General features: G+C 41.4%; 1 protein-coding gene across 2 annotated transcripts in view; it reads right to left on the reverse strand.

The window, feature by feature from the left end:
• Positions 1-10,483: 10,483 nt before the first annotated feature.
• The window catches only part of SULF1 (sulfatase 1), a 193,266-nt gene continuing 184,595 nt past the window's right edge, over positions 10,484-19,154 (reverse strand). Inside the window, exon 21 of one of the 2 annotated variants that reach the window (XM_062188383.1) lies at positions 10,484-12,870. In XM_062188383.1, the coding sequence (XP_062044367.1) occupies positions 12,068-12,870 (803 nt within the window). In that variant the 3' untranslated portion in view covers positions 10,484-12,067. The remainder of the gene's footprint in view (positions 12,871-19,154) is intronic. The other variant, XM_062188382.1, reaches the window with a different exon arrangement.

Genomic DNA, 19,154 nt, shown 5'->3' on the forward strand with positions numbered 1-19,154 from the left:
GTAGTTAGGAATTATAAGCTACACAGTCAAAGTAGTCAGAGAACAGACTCCAGAGATGTAAGACCAGGATCTTGAAAGCACTGGCAAATCCGTGTTTTCTTTTTTCATACAGAAAATTGCTGTGGTTGCTTCTGAAAATGAGTCATTAGAGCAGGAAAGCTGACCCTGGGATATGAAAATCACTTTGAATGCAGGAAGAGAGAGATCTGTAAGCTGGACCCAGCATATGATTCTAAGTGATGGTGGAGAATTCTTTAAGATAAACTGTTCTGTCACACTTGATCAGAGTTGGAATCATTGTGCACCCTTCTTTGATCCCCTCTTATTGTCACCTTCCTGCAGTGAGTCTCAGAGGATTTTTCAGCTCCTACATGCCCTTTGGATTCATTATCCGTCATTCTCCTCTGTACCTCCCCACGCGTCACTTTGATTTAGGCACTACACACAACAGTTTCTACATGGTGCTTAGGGTAGTGACTGCCAGCAGGTGAATTTATGAGATCTGGCTGTTGGGGACTGTAAGATCCAAATACCAATAGAATTATGAGTGATTTCTGCCAAGGCACCTGTGATCGTGTAGGGCTAATTTGGACCATGTTTCTTTCCTCACCTGGTTTACACTCTTCCATGGAAGAGATGTGATTGAGGGACTGCCCCAGGATTCCTGCCCTCACCTTCCATCTTTGCTGGCCTGTGCATCTGGAATCATGTGACTATTCCTAGGTCCAGGGTCATTTTCCTCTCTACCTAGAAATGGTCAAGTAGTTCTTTTGGTACATGCAATTTGTGGTGGTGGTTTTTCCCTATTGGACTGAATCATTTCTGCAAGGGGTGGAGTTTGTGGTTTCAGATGACAAGGACTTCCTTTTGGGTCTTAGGTTTTTGGCTCTTAAAGTGGTGTACATTCTTGCTTGGCTAAGACTGTAAGTGTACTGGTATCTGTCAAACTTCGGCCAAGGTGGCACACACTGAAGGTGTTCAGAAGACACTGCTGATCGACCTGATGTCTACGTGAGAGATCTTTGCCCTCTATGAGAGATCTTGACCCTTCAGAAGGTTTCCTTTATTGTTGGAACTAAAGATGTGTAGGTAGGGAATGGGTGATGCTTTCTTAATTTTCCTGTGATCATTAAGGTAGTGCAATAACAGGATATTGGTGGGATTGACACTTTATTTGGTAGCTAAGATTGCTGAATTCACCAGCGGGCAATTAGAGAGCCTTCTTCTAGCCCCTTCTCTACCTTGAACAGTCATCCAGATGTGCAGCCATTGGCCATGCACCAATTAACTGTCAAGTACCATTTTGCCTGACTGTCATCTATTACTTCATGAAGTCCTTCCTGCTGATCAGGCCAGAATCCAAAGAAAATGGCCTGAAATGTGCATCACAGTGTTAATATTGTACTTCCTAAAGTATCCAATAATTATAAATAGCAGGTGTGTCATTAATGTATTGTCAATGAACGTCAGCTAAGCAGTAAAAATCATGAGGGAATGAAGTTTTGGAATATGTACCAATAAATAGTTGTTTCCAAAATTCTTTGGGATCTAGTGGGAGCACTGAAATAGTGCATGGCCAATTACAGTGACTGTTTTGTAGATGATTTTCATTTAATTGTGTATACAAAGCCAATCTATGATTGTTAATAAATTGATCATGTTACTTTCTGGTCACAGCCACTATTAGCTTTCATTGCCACTTTCCATGAGTGTAGCTTTGGATTACTTGTTTGGCAGAAGGTCATCGTATTCCTTTATATACTCTATGTCACAGTATTATTTGGCTCTAATATGCAAATATAATACCCTTGAGTCCAGCCTACTAATTTAGCAGCTCTCAGAGGGTGAATTAAGTGGTTGGAGCACATCCTCTTGCTTATCTTCATCATCATGGACTCCTTCTTCTTTGCTGATGGATTTAGTTCTTAAATACAGTCAAAAATGTTGGTGGAAGGGGAAAAGGGGAGTAGAGAAGAAAAAGTGAACTTTTTTTGTGTTTTGATTGTAGAGCATTTTGTCAAATATTTAATACACATCATTTTAATCCTTTTAATAACCTTGCAAAGATTTCATTCTGTTTTTTAATACATAAAAAAACCGAAGCCAAGAGTGGCAAAATACCTTGTGTATCATTGTAAAGAATGATAAAATCAGGGTGAAGATTCCTCTGCGTTATTCACTTATTACACTACCCAATGCATACAATAGTTTTTGGTTAACGAAAGCAAGATGTGATAATAAAATAGTGAAGTTGAAATGTTTCATTTTTTTGGATGTGTTGCTGTTTCTAAAGAGTGCAGAAGTTAAAATTTCTTTGTGTAAATAGAAAAAAAACTGTAGGAAACATCAACATTTAATGTTTAACTATATTTTCAAGGTAAATTTACATGTATTTAGCCAAGTGTTACATTAAAATTGTTTTTCATAACATACCTCAAATATTTATTTATAGTTCATGTTTAACATAGAACAAATTCAATTTTGACATTAACATTGAGTCAACAGTAGAGTTTCTAAAATGAAACATTATGAGGAAAGGTAGTATTGATTTGTTGAATCTGAACTTTGGGGGTTTCAGGTGTATGTTTTTTTTCTCTCTCAGAATATTAACATATTCATTGGTATTTTTGTGATATGAATTTTAAGATTCCTAATAAATATTTAAAAGGAATGTATACCTAACCATACCTAACCATCGACACAGTTGTTACCTTTAGAAGCTGTGACAACAGACTGCACATGCACTTGGAAGTGTTCAAAGAAGGGAATGACCTGGTGGAGGGCCTCGTGGAGGGAAGGGCTGTCCTACATTTTCACCAACCACCAAGAAAATGCTTCTTTAGTTTGCATTTCTGGAGTGCATATGTTGGTGGACTGGAATCCAGAAAATTTCTTTTTGCAGCCTGTTTTGTAGCAACCTTTTGTGCACCAAAGAGAACCTTCATGGTTTGAAGGGACCTGAAGCATTTGTGGGAATTCTCTAGTGTGCCTGGGGGCAGGAGACAAGCGCCAGCCTACGCTGGTATCAGTTACACTTTGTGACTGTGTATGTGCTTAAAACATCCCAGATGCCACACACCATGAATACAACTATGTGAACATAGGTGCATACTGAGTATTCTGAGTAGCAGTGGATACCAAAATACTATAGAACCCCAGAATCGCCTAGACTGCAGGTTTGGTAATTCTCTGTTATCCTGACTTGTAGGTAGCTTGACACATGTTTGTGTTTCCCTGTCTATAGTAAGGGAGCATGTGGCTGGCAGGTGAGGTTAGTTGCCTTGTGCACTTTATCTTCTCTGGTTTTTTTTCTCTCTTCTTCATCTTCCGGGATGCTGCTGGCTGTATCTGTCCCAGACTACTTGTTACATTGGAATTTTCAACACTTCATTTTTACTCACCTCTAGGAAGGGTCAAATATGATAAATACTCTCCTTAGCTGTTTGCTTTAGCAATACTAAAAAAATGCCTTGGTGCTAAAAATATCTAACAATGCATGTTCTCCACTGACTTCACAGTAATTCACCAATAGGGGCTGCAAGTGCTTTCCATTTGGAAATCTGGAAAATTTCCCAGAAAACAAGCACCCACTACTTGCATTTCAATAGTTAATTCATGCACTCCACACGGCAGAAAGGAAGCATGTAAGGGGGATACTCTTCTATGGAAAACAGTGCTTTTGATATTTATTTTAGCAAGAATAATTAGATGCTAAAAATAATTTCAGAGAGAGGTGAAAAATGTTTCAGATAATCTTTTCTTATTTCTTCTCCAAAAAGCTTATACCCATGTAAGATATTTTTATCACTGGGTTTTTGGAAGTGTTGTCTCTTTCTGGTATTCTACTATTACAAGTTAAAATTGAAGAACATATTCTCAAAAAGTAAAGTAACTGCAGGGACATATTAAACCAAAGGGGTGAGCTAAAGTTATTTAAAGTTTGTATCTAGAAGTGAAAAGCAAAAATCATTGGTATAAGACTTGATCGTGGGCATTTTTCTTAAAATACATACCTCTATCCCAAACCCCAAATGTTAGTTTAGAAGCACGAATCAGGAGGGTCAACCTCTAACTTTTTAATTTAAGGAAATGTAGTATAATAACTGTGTCAAATAAGCTGGCTCTAGGATCTTAATGAAGTGTGTGTTCTGTGTGTGTGTGTGTGTGTGTGTAGAGGTATGCTTGCAATGAAAGGCTGTTTCCAGTTGTTACATAAAAGGATTTGATTTTTTTGATTTTTAACATGAGTATTTATTTGGAAACCTCTTAGGGTAATTTAAAAATGTATAATTTCCTTGTGTTTAATGAAATCTATTGTCAGTGTACTAATAAACTTTGGTTTACAACATCTTGAATACTTGATCATTGAAAATTAAGGACAAAAATTAAAAAAAAGAATAAACTGTGTTGGATCAGAATTAGTTTGTCTTGAGATGTTTGTTGTTTGAAGAGATGAAGTAATGATGCCAGTGTGATTTCCCACCATTCCCACAAAATTAACTTTATCTAAGTGGTACCTCTGCCTCAAAACAGAAAATATCGCATGTGAAGTACTAGGATTATAGTTTTATGAGTCTGCCATAGCCCATCTTTCACTGGCTCACCAAAGTGAATTATTTTAAGTAGCTCATTAAATATCTAAAAATTCAGATAATACTTTCTGACTGCAGAACAAGGCACATGCCTTGAATATGGTGGGCTAAGTTATGCTTAAGTGACATGCTAACTTAGTATCTTGGCAACTTTATAGCACATGAGTTTATTTCTCACTCACATTACATGTCTGTTAGGGGTCTGTTCCACACAATACCTCAGGGACCCAGGAACAGGGACTTCATCATCTTGAACTTTCAGGGTTGGTCTTGGTTGCTGAACAAGGAAAGGAAGAGCCCAGAAAAATGGCAAAGGGGATTTTTTCTTTCTCAGTCCAGAAGTGATACCTGGTACTGCTCCTGCTTCATTTACTTGAACTACTCTCATGGCTTCCCCTAACTGCCTGGAGCCCTAAGCCAATGGGGAACATATGGTGAGCACTGGTGAGTATTATTCTTTGTGGTTGACTGTGATCAGATAGGAAGGACTTTGAAAGTGTTCAACTGATGAATCCAAAATTTGATATGTAAAGGGAAAGCCTCAAGTACAAGGGAGAGTATATCCAAGAGTGAATATCAAAATGTGGCCAGCACATTAGCTAAAAACCCTCTTGCTCGTCTTGTCATTGCTACTGAATGATGAACTCATTGATGACTGGTAAAGCAGCCCATGGACAGGAGCTCAACTCCAGCTAGGGAGAAAAAGCACTGGACTTTAAAAAATATGTTGCAAACATTTTAATTGGCACATGATAATTGCACGAATTTATACAGTGTGATATTTCAGTTCAGCTATACAGCATGTGGTGATCAGATCAGGGTAACTGGCAAATGCATTACTTCAAACATGTATCATTTCTTCGTGCTGGGAACACTTGGAATACACAACTAATTGTCGACCATAGTTTTCCTTTTGTGCTATAGAACATGAGAAGTCATTCCCACTGTGCAACTGCCATCCCGGGATCCACCGTCTCTGCAGTCCCTTTGGTCACCTCCTCCCATGCCAGTCTCTGGTGAGCACTCTTCTATTCTGCACTTGTGTGAGAGCAGCTTCCGGAGCTTCCACCTAAGTCAGAATATGCCACGTTTGCCTTTGGGTGCCTCTTATTTTACTCAACAGAGCATCTTTCAGGTGCATCGAAAACCCTGGGCAATGAGGGCCTTCCTAACTGACAGCAAAGTTTTCTACATACAGTGGCATGGGAAACTCTTTTTTATTTTTATTTTTGACAGGCAGAGTGGACAGTGAGAGAGAGACAGAGAGAAAGGTCTTCCTTTTTGCCATTGGTTCACCCTCCAATGGCCGCCGCGGTAGGCGCGCTGCGGCCGGCGCACCGCGCTGATCCAATGGCAGGAGCCAGGGGTGCAGGGCCCAAGGACTTGGGCCATCCTCCACTGCACTCCCTGGCCACAGCAGAGAGCTGGCCTGGAAGAGGGGCAACCGGGACAGGATCGGTGCCCTGACCGGGACTAGAACCCGGTGTGCCAACACCGCAAGGCGGAGGATTAGCCTATTGAGCCGTGGCGCCGGCGGGAAACTCTTTTTTCAAAGATTTTTTTTAATGTATTTATTTGAGAGGTGGAGTTACAGAGAGACAGACAGAAATGTATTCCACCTACTGGAGCTGTGCAGATCTGAAGGCAGGAGACAGGAGCTTCTTCCAGACCTCCCGTGTGGATCTCCCAAGCACTTGGGCCAACTTCTACTGCTTTTCCAGGCCATAACAGAGAGCTGGATCCAAACAGGAGCAGGCAGGACCCAAACCAGTGCCCATATAGGATTCTGGTGCCCCAGGTGGAGGCTTAGCCCACTACGCCACAGTGCCGACCCCTGGAAACTCTTGCAGGAAAAAGCAGAAGGAATGGAGGCAGAGAAATAACAGGATGACTTAGGGGTTGAAGTGCAAAACGACTGTATTTAGAATCCTGCCTGGAGCACTCCATAGCTGGAAAGCAGAGGAACTGGTTCCCATTCTTCTCTCTCCCAACCGCTGCACAATCAGTGAGGCCCCTGAGTTACTGGGCGGGGGGATGACTGTGTGCTGACTCCTCTTTTCTTCCTGGCTTTGTGCATTCATCAGGGGAGCCCTTTTTTTGCAAAGAGTAAATAGTGACTCCTGCCGGAACCTGCCATCTTCTCAATTGTATGTGTGAAGTTAGGCAAAAAGATTTCTCCAGAATTTCTTTCTCACACTTTTGGGGTACAGGCAGCAACATTTCTGGTCTTAGGCATTTTGAAATAGACACACTAGACAATATTTCTTCTTAAGAAAGGAGAAGTGGGGAAAGTTGATGAATGTGTTCACTTATCTGTCTTTAGTCCCAGACCTGGACAAGTTCAGTGTTTTAAGAGCTGTTATAAAGCATCCAGTTCTCTTCTTCTTTTTAAAATTGCCAGCTGGGCAGAGATGGCCTCTGTGGCTTCAGTGTACAGGAGCCAAAAAACATTTTAATTGTACAAAGTCATTTGAAAGTGAGTAGATCAATATTTGGTGCTCACTTTTGAATTTAAATGTCAGTTTGATGCAGTTCCAACTCGTAATATCAACATAAATCAGTAAAAAACTAAAACTTCTCTTTGGTCTGCTGGAATGGCTAAGATCTTAAGTACTGAAGGAGAAGCAAGCCAGCCATGGATCAAGTTGTTCTAGATGTGTTTTGAAAAGCGCAACTGTTTGATAATTCAACGTAAGTGGCAGCTTTGATAGCGCAGGTACTGGCTTCAAAAAAGCTGTCTTTAGTTACACTAGAGCGACACCTAGTGGTCATTTTGGAAAGCACATGGACTGTGTTAAGGAATTTCTGGTTCCTGGATTTGAGGGAGTGTGGTTCTATAATTATTACTAACGTAGCAAGGCCCATAGCCTGCTAATGCTGAAACCTAGTAGAGGTTGGATTGGCTTCTCTCCAGCTTTGCTGGCCTTGAGAGGTCAGGGACTGCCAGGGAAACCAGGAATGGAGGACCTCCAGATTGAGTCCTGGAAGGCTCCCTGGGGTCAGGGTAGAGAGGTCACACAGAAGGCAATGCCTTCTGTTCATCGCTCTCATTTGCCAGCTGGAATGAGGCAATGCTGAGCACAAAAGACCCCAACAAGTGTGGCTCCATTGTCCCCGTCTTTCTGTGGAACATTTCCTAGCGTGCAGGGCAGGGACTCCTTAGCGCCAATAGGAAGAATCTGATCTTTGACAATCTCTTTCTCAACTGCCTTCATACAGCAATGGGCTCACTAGGAAGCCCTGAGATACGGTGTAGGCAGACAGCTACCATCAAGCACACAGCCAGGAGAAGGGAGAACGAACCAGAACAGTGCTAACCCTGGTCATTCAAGGACAGCTGCTTCATCAGAACTGGGGATGGGGCAAGATCTGGGGAGTAGCTGGTTCTTCCCATCATTGGCATTGGACTTGGTACAAAATTAATTTTCTTACTAAGGGAAGAGTGTGAATGGGGGGAGATGTTGTGTCCAGGGTAGAGAAGCCCAGGAAGTTTCCATGGGAAGCAAAAAATAACATTTGAAGCAAGATGGGAATTGAAGTATGGAGGATATTTCTGCAAGTGGAGATGGGGCCCGGAGGGGTGGAAACGGGAGGGCAGAGGGTAGGGGAGGGGCCAGTTCGGGCCCAGGAAGGCAGTGGGGGACACACGGGGTGGAGGGGAGCAGATGAGATAGAGGCTGCAGCAGCTTCCTGTGGCTGCAAGTCCCTAACACAGAGGAGTTAGAAAGCACTGAGGATTTCTGATGGGAAGGAAACTCTGGCCTGAACCATGGCAATGAAAGGCTCATCAGGAAGTGAGCGTAGGATGCGTGGTGAGCTGCAAGAGGCCAGAGATGAGAAACACTTTGTGTCTACTGGAGCCATTATGGCAGCTTCTACAAGAAGTCAGGAGGGCCTGTCAAACCCGGGCGGAGGAAAACATTGAGGTTTTCATTGCCCTGGGATTTTTGATTTGTTTTCTGTTACATGATTGGACATACCAGGCAGAAAGAATTTGGGGAACTGAAGAACTTAAACAAGACCTAACAAAAAAGCAGTTGAAGGTCTTTTAAGTGTAGAAGGCTGGCATGCCTGGTTATATTGCCCTGGGTGGGGTATTAGGTATTAACTGCTTTTCTCTTAACCAAAAAGCCCTGTAGATGCTGGGGATCAAGGGATATTTTTTCTCAAAAGGGGCAGAAAGCACCTCAGAGGGAATCTAGTTTGGGGTGGCAAGTAGGATTTTTGTCTTGCACACTAACTCCAATTAAGCTGAGTTGGTAGCTGGCTGGAAAAACAGCTGGTAGTAGTGAGAGGGATTTTAATGCCACAAAGGCAAACATTTAATGGGAAACTGTCCAATGTCTTTCCAAGGCACATTTTAGGAAAAGAAAGCTCATACACTGGGTATTTGTCATCCTTGACCAAAATTTCTTATTTTAGTTGATCTTTGTCAGCTCTGAACTCATTTTCAGCAAGGTTCATGTGGCTTTCCTAAGCTCACATGGACAGTAAAACTTAGTTTGAAATCCACGGAGGTATTTTTATTTGTCATGTTCGTTGTTCTTTGTCAAATGGGACCCCACTATGGCCACTCTCTTCTGACTTGGCTGGTGTTTGTGTGGCTGCATATGTGTGGGATGTTTCTGTGCTCTGTGTGTGTGCGTGTGTGTGTGTGTATGCATGAAATTATTTATGAGTGAGCGAGCTAGAGAGAGACCTCCCTGGTTCGTTCCCCAAATACTCCCAACAGCCACTGGTGGTGGGCCAGGCTGACTCTAGGAGCAGGAACTCCATGTGGGAAAACCCACATGTGGGTGACAAGGACCCAAGTTTTTGAGCCATCAGCTGCTGACTCCCAGGATGGGCAACAGCCGGAAGCTGGAATCAGGAGTGGAGCTGGGAATGGAACTCCAGCATCCTGATACGGGATGCAGATGTCTTAATCATGGCGTGAAATGTCTGCCCTGTGTACATGTGATTAAGTGGATACAGTGAAAAGTGCTTGGCCCCCACCTCTGCTAAATCTCTTTCTCTTCCACCTTTGTGAGGAGTGGGGTATGTGTGGTCAGTTGAGGGTGGGCAGTCTCTAAGGGCCCTTCAAGATCTGAAAAGCAGCCCTGGGAGACACACAGGTACCCCAGGGAACTGGTACTCCATGAATAGTTAATGAGTTGAACTAAAATGGAGTATTCTCCAGGACAGCAACCTTTGGCCTATTTGCTTTTTACAGGGGAGGAATATAGAGCAAGGACCCAAGATGCATCTTTGAGTACACTATAATCTTGAACTCTGTTCTCTCAACAAAACTGTGGTTTGTTCAATCCCTGGGTCTTTTGCTCCAACCTCCCTTCCCATCCCCTGCTTTTTTTTAAGCTTCTGGTCTCTGGACACTTCCCAGATGTTAGTCTCTCCATTTGAAGGCTACATCTCAGATCTGGAACACCAGAAGTTCAAGGGGGTTGTTAATTGGAACTGTCCAGATCATGGAGGTTAGGTTTCTCCTAAAGTTCATGATCCTCGAAGAACCCAAACTACCTTCAGTGGGTCTTTCCCCTGTTTTGGAAAACCCTACTTATGCAACCCAGGAACAGCCACACAATTTGTAGGATCTAGGGAAAAATGTCAATGGCAGCCCCTCACTCAAAAATTACTAACGTCTTTCAAGATGGCAACAGCAGAGCACTAAGGCAGGCACGAGTCCACTGGGACCTGGTGCTGCTTCTGACACATCCCCCTTGACAGTAGTGAGACAAGTAAATCCATAGAGCATCACTAAAGAGAATGTTCCATAGTGCAGGGTCTTGGGGTTGGTGTGACAAGGCTGGCTCTTCTTCAATTGTGTAGGCTGAGGTCAGCCCTCAGTTCACTTGGAAGGAAGGAATGTACCACAAAAATTTGGTTAAGTTCATTTCTCTGAAACAGGTAGTTTAAACACCTTTTATTTCAAGAAATATTGCTTCTGGACTTTCCTGAAGCCAGAATTGTTCTATAAAAGTATTACAGAGTATTATACAAGATTTTAAAAAAACACAGTATGCTTCCTAATAACTTGAAATCTTTTTACAAAGCACATCATTCACGACCATAAATATGTTTATTCTGTCATTCAGCCGGTGACACACACATCTGATAAAGAGCTAGTTAATTTTAACATATGTACAGTCTGTGATAAAACCTTAAAGTTACCAAAGAGTCAACTAGAACATATTAAATTTCCTTTAGAAGAGTTTACCTTAACACTTGAGGAAAGCATAATTTACCTAAGCACTTGAATGATCTAAAAATAAAAACCACTGTTAGGTTAAGCAAAAAAATCTTTTTGGGAAGTTAGTTGAATAGGGTACTCTCAATGAGGTAATCCTTTTGCTGTTATTTAAAACTCTAATAATACAAAACAAGAATATTTGCAGGAATACAGATTTTCAAATACAGTTTTGAATTATGTCCTTTTGAACTCTCAAAACATGGAGAAGACCTTAAAAATATTCTTACAACACAATGTTACGAAATGAAGCTCCCTTATGGTTGGTTTAATTATGAAACATTCATGATTTGATTTTGCTGAAAGAAACTCTTTATATAAATTCAAAGCAAAACATGTTTTCTCAACACTTAAGCTTATTAACCAGGCCAAGAAAACAAAATTAAAGATGAAAATAAAAGGTCTTCAGTCCTCTTTCTCTTGGCAAGAAAAGAATCTAGATTTAGCAGTCTTAAGTAACGGGATGAACAACTTGCGACTAGGCATAGACAGAGCAGGCAATCTTTGTTTTGTCCACTTATTTATTTATTTGTTTTGACCACCAACATTATTAGCCATGCCTTTCTGCTAATCAGTTTTAGCAAAGTCGAGGTAAAACACATGCAATATTTTCTGGCAAAGCGTGTATTCAACAATATGTGTTCCATACTGTGTGTCATCCTTGAGGTTCTATTTGACTTGGTCACAGGCAGAGCAAGCAACACGATGGTGATCAGCCTGCAAAAAATGGTAAGACTCACCCAATAGGTACGGCATTTCAATCTCAAAGTGCAAAATCACTGAATCAAAAATAATGGCACTGAAAACTTCCAGTGGTTACAATGGACTCAAAACTTCATCCTGCAGGCAGTGAAAGTGTATGTTGAAAAATTCACAGAGGATGTCAAGTTTTAGAAACTTGGAAAGGCACAATTCTAGCCATCTTGATTGGACAACATATATATATGTTGTGTATATATATGTCCCTACAATGTTCAAAAGATAATACTGTTTTAGTACCGAACAACACAAACAAAACAAAAACCTCCCACCCTTTCTTTCTACTCTTGGCAAATAGTGAACTACAACAATGAGTCCATGTGTGCATCTCGTTTGCTCACATGTGCCTTAATTTTGTGGCACAAATGGACTCAGGGTAGCTAGGAATGTTGGCAGTAATGATTGCTGCTATCAGTTTACTAATAAAAAGTGAAAAGGAAATACTGTGTTTAGGGGAAGGTCATAATTTCATCTAACCAGAGAAGAGTGGAGAGGAGGCACTGCCTTCCAGATGCGGTGAGCTGTCCATGGTGGAATTCTTCTCCACTGTGGTCAACATCCTCTCCACTAGGCTGGAATTCATAGGTTGCTCCATGGTGGCTGCATTGACGGTCTGATGGACAAGGGTTCTATCAAAATGCACAGGAAGATACAGCTGATCTTCAAAAACATCATCTTCTGGGCCACCCTCCTGGGGAGGGTCTTTCTTATACCCACTAAGTGGCTGCAGCCTGGGGCCGGGCTGGAGCATCAGCTCTGTCAAGCCATTGCCACTGGCCCCGGTCTCAAGATGACTGATGTCTTCATGCTCCACCCAGTTTTCAGTTTGACGATTGCTCCAGTGTTCAGAATTCAAAGGACTCGCTTCTGGAATGTCGTTATTCCATTCAAGTTTACCCTCTGGGTTTAATGTTGGCTGGTCCAAATGCAGGGTTCGAAGGTCGGCTGGCAAGGTCAAATGAGGCGCTGTGTGACTTGGGTCTGCATCTGACATCTCCACTGGCGCGGGCAGCTCAGCAGAGCCGACCGGGGCCCCATCGCTTTGTGCAGCTTGAGTCTTGTTTGCTTTATTTTGCCCGTGGTGACTGTTCAGCAGTGCAAATACTCTATCTACATCCTTCAAGTAATTAGTCCAGTCAGCCAGACTAAGTCTATAGTTCTGTCTGTCCTCGTAGATGCTTTCATTCACACGGTATAAATCCTCCAGACCTTGCCAGTCGGTGTTGGCAGGGAGACTGGGAAGACTAACCTTCCCATCCATCCCATAATTGTCCTCTGGGAAAAGAGAGATGAAGGCGACTCATTAGTGAAGAAAACATCTCCTGCTATCTGAACAAGCAACTTACACTGTTTTTAGAGAGCAAATCAATTTGAAATACAACATGAACAAGTGTTTTTCCCTAGTAATTTGCCCACAAGGAGTGGCCTTAGGTTGTAAAGGTGATTGAAAACAAAATGAGTTGGGAAAAAGATGAAACACATGACAATTTCAAGGAGTAAGCATGGTTATTTGGTGCTGGAAATGGCCCTGTCCTATCAGATTGGAGACTCAGGTTTTACTTTTGGCCACTTAAGTCCACTCTGTGACCAGGACAGCTGTGAGTGAAGCTCTCAGGCTTGCTCCCTCATCTGTCAAATGTAGAACTGTTGTGTGATAAAGCCATAGTTACATACAGGAATAAGATTCTGCCTTACAGGGTTGCCGAGTGAATGACAGATTTGAATACATTTTAATGTAATAGGCAATGCCTAGGATGATATTTTTATTCTACATTCCACGGCAAATTAATTTACATTCCATTTCTATTTTATTCCTAATAAACATTTTATTTTTTATTCCCAATAGAAAGCCCAACTTAAATGTAATTAAACTCTTCAAATCAAATGCTTGGATCTGTTTCTTCATTTTTTTTTGTCCTCATAGTTCTATATCTCACATAAATCAATGCCCTAGGGAAATCAATCTTTGAGTGCTTTTTCACACACCCAAAGAATACAATGGGTCCTCCCCCTCAGGTCTGTCTCCACCCCAAGATGATAGATTATCACAGTCCTGAAGAAAACAATACTTATTCTCTAGTTGTGCCCAAGGAACAGTTAAAGAGGTTGCAGTAAGCTAACACAAAGCAACACATAGTAGCAGGAAGAATTAGTAACACTACACAAGCCCACACCTCTGGTTTCATAAGTGAGAGACTTCTGCAATCTTCAGATCATCTGTAATTAAAAAATTATACCAAATTCCAGCAGAGCTGCATGTCACTATCCTTGGGAAACACCAAGGATGGGAGAAAAGGGAATTGAGGAAGGTGCCAAAGGCTGATTTGAAGCCATCATTGCAAAGATCGTCAACCTGCAGTAGAAACCACTGGGGAGAGTCCTGGTGAGTCACAGCAATGACAGCAAGCAGGGAACTAAAACTGCATGACACGGGCAGGTGTTGGTCTGGTGGTTAACGCTGGTCCGGAAGCCCACATCCTGTCAGACTGCTTGGATTCTAGGCCCAGCTCTGCTCCAGACTCCAGCTTTTTTTTTGCTATCATGCACCCTGGGAGGCAGGATGTGATGGCTCAAGTAGATGTCCCTACCACCCATGTGAGAGATCTGGAATGAGTCCTGGGCTCCTGGCTTCAGCTGGTCCAGCCCTGACTGTTGCAAGCATTTTGGAAGTGAACCAGTGGACGGACGATCTCTGTCCATGTGTCTCTCAAGCAAACAAATAAATGAATAAATAAATACTAAAAAAGAAGTGTGCATGATTCAAAGTCATGGTGTTTGAAAGGCAGGTTCAGGGAGTAAAAGATGCAAAGGTAGGTGGGGAGAAATGGAAAATGGGTGATAAAGGAGGGCACAAGCAAAAGGGCAGACACTGAAGGTCCTGTGAGAAAAAAAGGGGAAAAACTGAAAACATACCATGTCTCCCACTCCCACTCTCAAATAATAACAAAATAAAAAAGCAAAGGAGGATATTTTGATTGCTCCAAGAGGAAAGCATCCTCTTAAACTAGAAATCCTGTAAATACTCCAAATCTGTGGAATAAAACAGCCTAAATTTATACCAAATTATTTTTATAGAAAACAAGAATAAAAAGTCAATCATCTCTTTTGCTCCTGCCAAAATAAACCCTATGGTAAAGAAAACCACAACACACCAGGGGTAAGTAAATTAAATGTTCTCAATCAAGCATCTGGGGATGTGAAAATCATCTTTAATATGAAAACAAAGTATGAGCCAGGAATCTTCTATCCAGTCAAGTTCTCCTTCAAGTCTCAAGGCTATAGAGAAACAGCTCGCAGCATGTAAGAATGCCGGGAATCCTGGACACATGAGCTCTTTCTGAGCAACCTTCCAGAAGACGAGCTTCATTCAACCAAGAAATCACTGGGGAAACTTCAGCAAAAGGATTGAGCATTTAATGGTGAGCATTTCAATTTACTAATTAGATCTAGAAGAAACACAAAGGCAGATGAATAGTGAAAAACAATTTATGTATTTTGCATAATAAAGTAGAAATAATTTAGTTAAAAATGAAAGAAATAGAGTAGATGAAAGAGAATGAGCTCATTGAGTATGGTCAGGTAATAGCAGGGAGGCAAAGAATGCCATTAAAAACTGATAATGAGAGGTGAAATAAGAAAACAGGACCTAAGAGCATTAAAAAGATATGAATACAAAAGTAACCAGTGGGCCAAAAATACAGCCCTCACTAAGTACCAAAGAGGGAATCAAAAGAACCATCTTTATGTGGAATAGTTGATACAAGACATAATGAGAAATACAGAGAAACATAATGATGGGACAGATGCAGTCCAAGACATATCAAATAGACTAAAGCCAAATAGACTGAGATATTATTGGATCTGCTGGGTGAACCTTGGAGTGCACCCTCTTGTGGTCCCTACTTGAGTCCATGCATGGACGGACATGGGCCAAGGGGGCTGCAGCAGTGCAGAGATGGGCTGCATCCAGACCTGTTCTTCCTGCACTCTCAGAGGATAACAGGAACTGTTTTGTCTGCCTGCAGGAGACACAGAGACTGCAGGTGGCTATGGTGGATTCTCCACCCCCCCACCCCAACCCCCACCCCCCGGGAAAGGCCCTGAGCAGGGCTGGTAAGTGGATTAGGTTGGGCCCATGCTGGAAGGGGTTACATAAGGGGTCCTGATAGTAAGAGACCCTGGGGACTAGGTCTTGCCTTCCAAGGGGTGGAAGTAAATGTTCGAAGTACTCCTAATGCATGGGGAGAAAGACAGAAAGAGGCAGAGAAGGAGGGAGGAGGAGTTTTGTAGATTAGCTTCATTGCTGACTTCAAAGATGGAAGAAGGAGGGGGCATGACAAAGCAATGCAGGCAACCACTGGAAACAGGAAAAGGCAAGGCAAGGGGTTCTACCCTTGAGCTCCCAGAAGGAAGAAAGCCCTGTTGACAGTTTTATTTTAGCTGTTAAAACCCGTTTCAGACTTCTGACCTTTAGAAATAAGAGAGAATAAATTCGTAGTTTCAATACTGTGACAACTTAGTACAGCAACAATAAGAAACCAAAGAAATACCTAAAAGATACTGTAAGCACAAACAAAAAGAAACTTAAAAACAATAGTGTTTTTAAATATGATACAGAAAATTAAATATTAGAGAATAGAATTTAGTAATATATAAGAAAATAACACACAATGACCTAGTGGGTTCTATTACAGGAATGAAAGGTTCATCGATTCTTAGCAAATATTCTTAGCAAAAATAAATATATCTATTAATATAAGGTACCTTGTTAATAGATCTAAAAGTAAAAGTTTTCTGAACACCATCACTGTTGTCGAAAAAGCTTTTGATCAAGTCAATACTCATTAATGGTACAAACATTAAAGAAAGAATTGATGGCTATTTTCTTAACATTTTGAAAAGCTCCCTAACTTAGTCCTACAGCCAGCTCTCACTCAGTGAGCAAATTCTAAAAGTGTTTTCACTAAGATCAGGAAGAGGTAATACACTGGGAGCATCGGTTCATTCAATTAAACATCACCCTATGTATCTTCAGGTGCAGGAACAGAAGTCAACATACTGGATGCATACACGTATACATCCTGGCTGTATCCCCCGAAAGGGTCAAGACGTAAAAACTCCTCAGTAGCCACTTTCTACGCCTCTGGTCCAGATCTTGGTGCCCATATGCCATTTTTTCTAAAAGGAACTAAGGGCCTTTGAAGAAATGGCTGAGTCCTTATGTGGGGTGGCAAAAATCACCAATGAATCTGGAATATTTTGTTAGGCCAGAAAGCAGTGAAGTGCTCCAAAACTGATGGAGACACTCCCAGGAGACATAGAAGCCACTTGAAGGGACCAGGGGCCAAATCTGGGACACTGGTCATCACAAAAATAATGATGGCAAAAAGATATCCATGGAACAAAATAGGAAGCAATGAGACTATATAGATATAAAAAAATAAATAGAGAAGAAAAAGGGGCAATCTCTTTATATCATATGATAAATCTTTGAGGAATGAGAAATTTGGGGGAACAATATGGTGCGAAATTTACCTTCTTGCAGCCATTAGGCTAATGATCTGAGTGAGAATTATGAATGCATACAAAAGGTAGTAGATTTTTTAATTTGTTAATTAAAAAAAGGAAAATGAGTAATTTTATGATAGATTAGCCTAGATAACATCACCTTGGCAGACACCATGCAGCTCCTGATAAGATATCCCAAGGGCACAATGCTGTTTTTTGTGGTATCTTGCTTCAAACACACAACTTTAGTCTGACCATGAAGAAACATCAGACAAATCCCAACTGAAGGTCTGTATCCATTACCATGTCATGACTGATAGAGAAAAGTTGAGGAACTGTTCCAGATGAAAGGAAACTTAAAAGAGGTGGCAATTTACTACAATGTATGATTCTGGACTGGACACTGGATCAGAAAAACCAAACAAAGCCACAAATATGATATTACTGGAACAACTGGCAACATTTGCATGTAGAATGTACATTATCTAATAGTGTTGTGTCAATGCTGCATTGCCTGATTTTGATAAGTGTACAACAGCTAAGTCTGAAAATGTTTTTGCTCTTAGGAAAATACATATGAAAGCATGTATACATAAAGGAGTATAACATTTGCAAGTTACTTGCAAATGATTCAGAAAAATAAAAGTGTGTGTGCGTGTTTATGTAGACAGAGAGAACAAAAGGAAACAATGATGCAAATAGGGTAAAATTTCTTGGAATCATTCTTGCACCCTTTCTGTAAAAGTTAAATTATATCAGAACAGAAGATAAATAAAAGCAGACATTAGAACCCAAGTTTTCTATGTGTCTGTCCAGGTTTATGCCAGTTATCAGCATGCAAAGGAAATCCTTTTCTATAGTCAATCCAAAGCTCTTGGCTCAGAGAGGAAAGGTAAGAACAGGTTGGTTCTGAAAAGTGATTTTTGGAAATAAATGGACATGATTTCAACTTATGGGTAATTCTCACCCAACTCTGGAACAGAAGATTATGAAGCCATTAAGATATATTGAAGAACATACCCAAGTTTTAAGCTGATTCAATTTCCAGATAAAATTTCTTGCTTTCAAAAACATATCCATAAGGGGCAGGCGTTTGGCCTAGCTGTGAGATGCCCAAGTCTCACATTGGAATACCGAGATTCAATATACAGCCTGGGCTCCTGAGTCTAGTTTCCTGCTAATGCAGGCCCAAGGAAGCAGTGGGGATAACTCAAGTAATGGGCTCCAACCACCCATGCCGGAGACCTGGAATGAACTTTCTTCTGGCCTTTGCAGGCACTAGGGGAGTGAACTAGGGGTTAGGAGTGCTGTCACTCAAATAAAAAAATATAAGAATTGAAACTCATTCTTTGCAAAAAATAAAATAAAAACACAACCACCCAACTCCATTATGCTATACTCTACAGGCAGGTGGCTTAGAGATCATTCATGGATGGAATTTTAACTTTTTCTGGAGCAGTGTCATAATCAACAAGCCTTAAGAGTGTTACAAGAAATAGGGAGGTTCTTTTCCACAGAGACAGCCTAACTCCTGGCAACTTCTGAGACCTCCATAGCCCCACGGAACAGGTACGAGTTCCTGAAAGCACCAGACTCCCTTCTTCCTCAGTGCTTGTGTTTATTTGCAGAACGTGTTAGGCTGACTCACGTCCTCATTGTCCTGGCTAGCTCTCAGCCTTCAAGATTAAATTTAAGCATCTTTCCCTCCCTGCCCTTCCCTTGGGTTTCCTCAGCTATGGGAGCCAAAAAAACCCACAGCATCCATTTGCAGTTGATTCTGGGTACTGATGCCCAAGAGCAAATTTTGAACTTCATCTGATCAGGTGTCTACAGTTCCATGAAGCAAGTGATGAGTCAACCAGAAAATTATAAAGTATTGGAGTCTGCTGCATGCTCTATCTGAGGATATTTGAATCAATACGGCTATGCCCCTGCAGGCTGCAGTTCTATGATACTAATTTAGTGTTCAAAATTGAGGGAGCCTGAACTCACAATTCTACCCTTTCTCTGTAAACCTGTGCACATTTGTCTGTACTCTCTCTGAATATTTT

This window comes from Lepus europaeus, chromosome 4 (assembly GCF_033115175.1).
Source record: "Lepus europaeus isolate LE1 chromosome 4, mLepTim1.pri, whole genome shotgun sequence".
In the NCBI taxonomy this organism is placed as follows: Eukaryota; Metazoa; Chordata; class Mammalia; order Lagomorpha; family Leporidae; genus Lepus; species Lepus europaeus.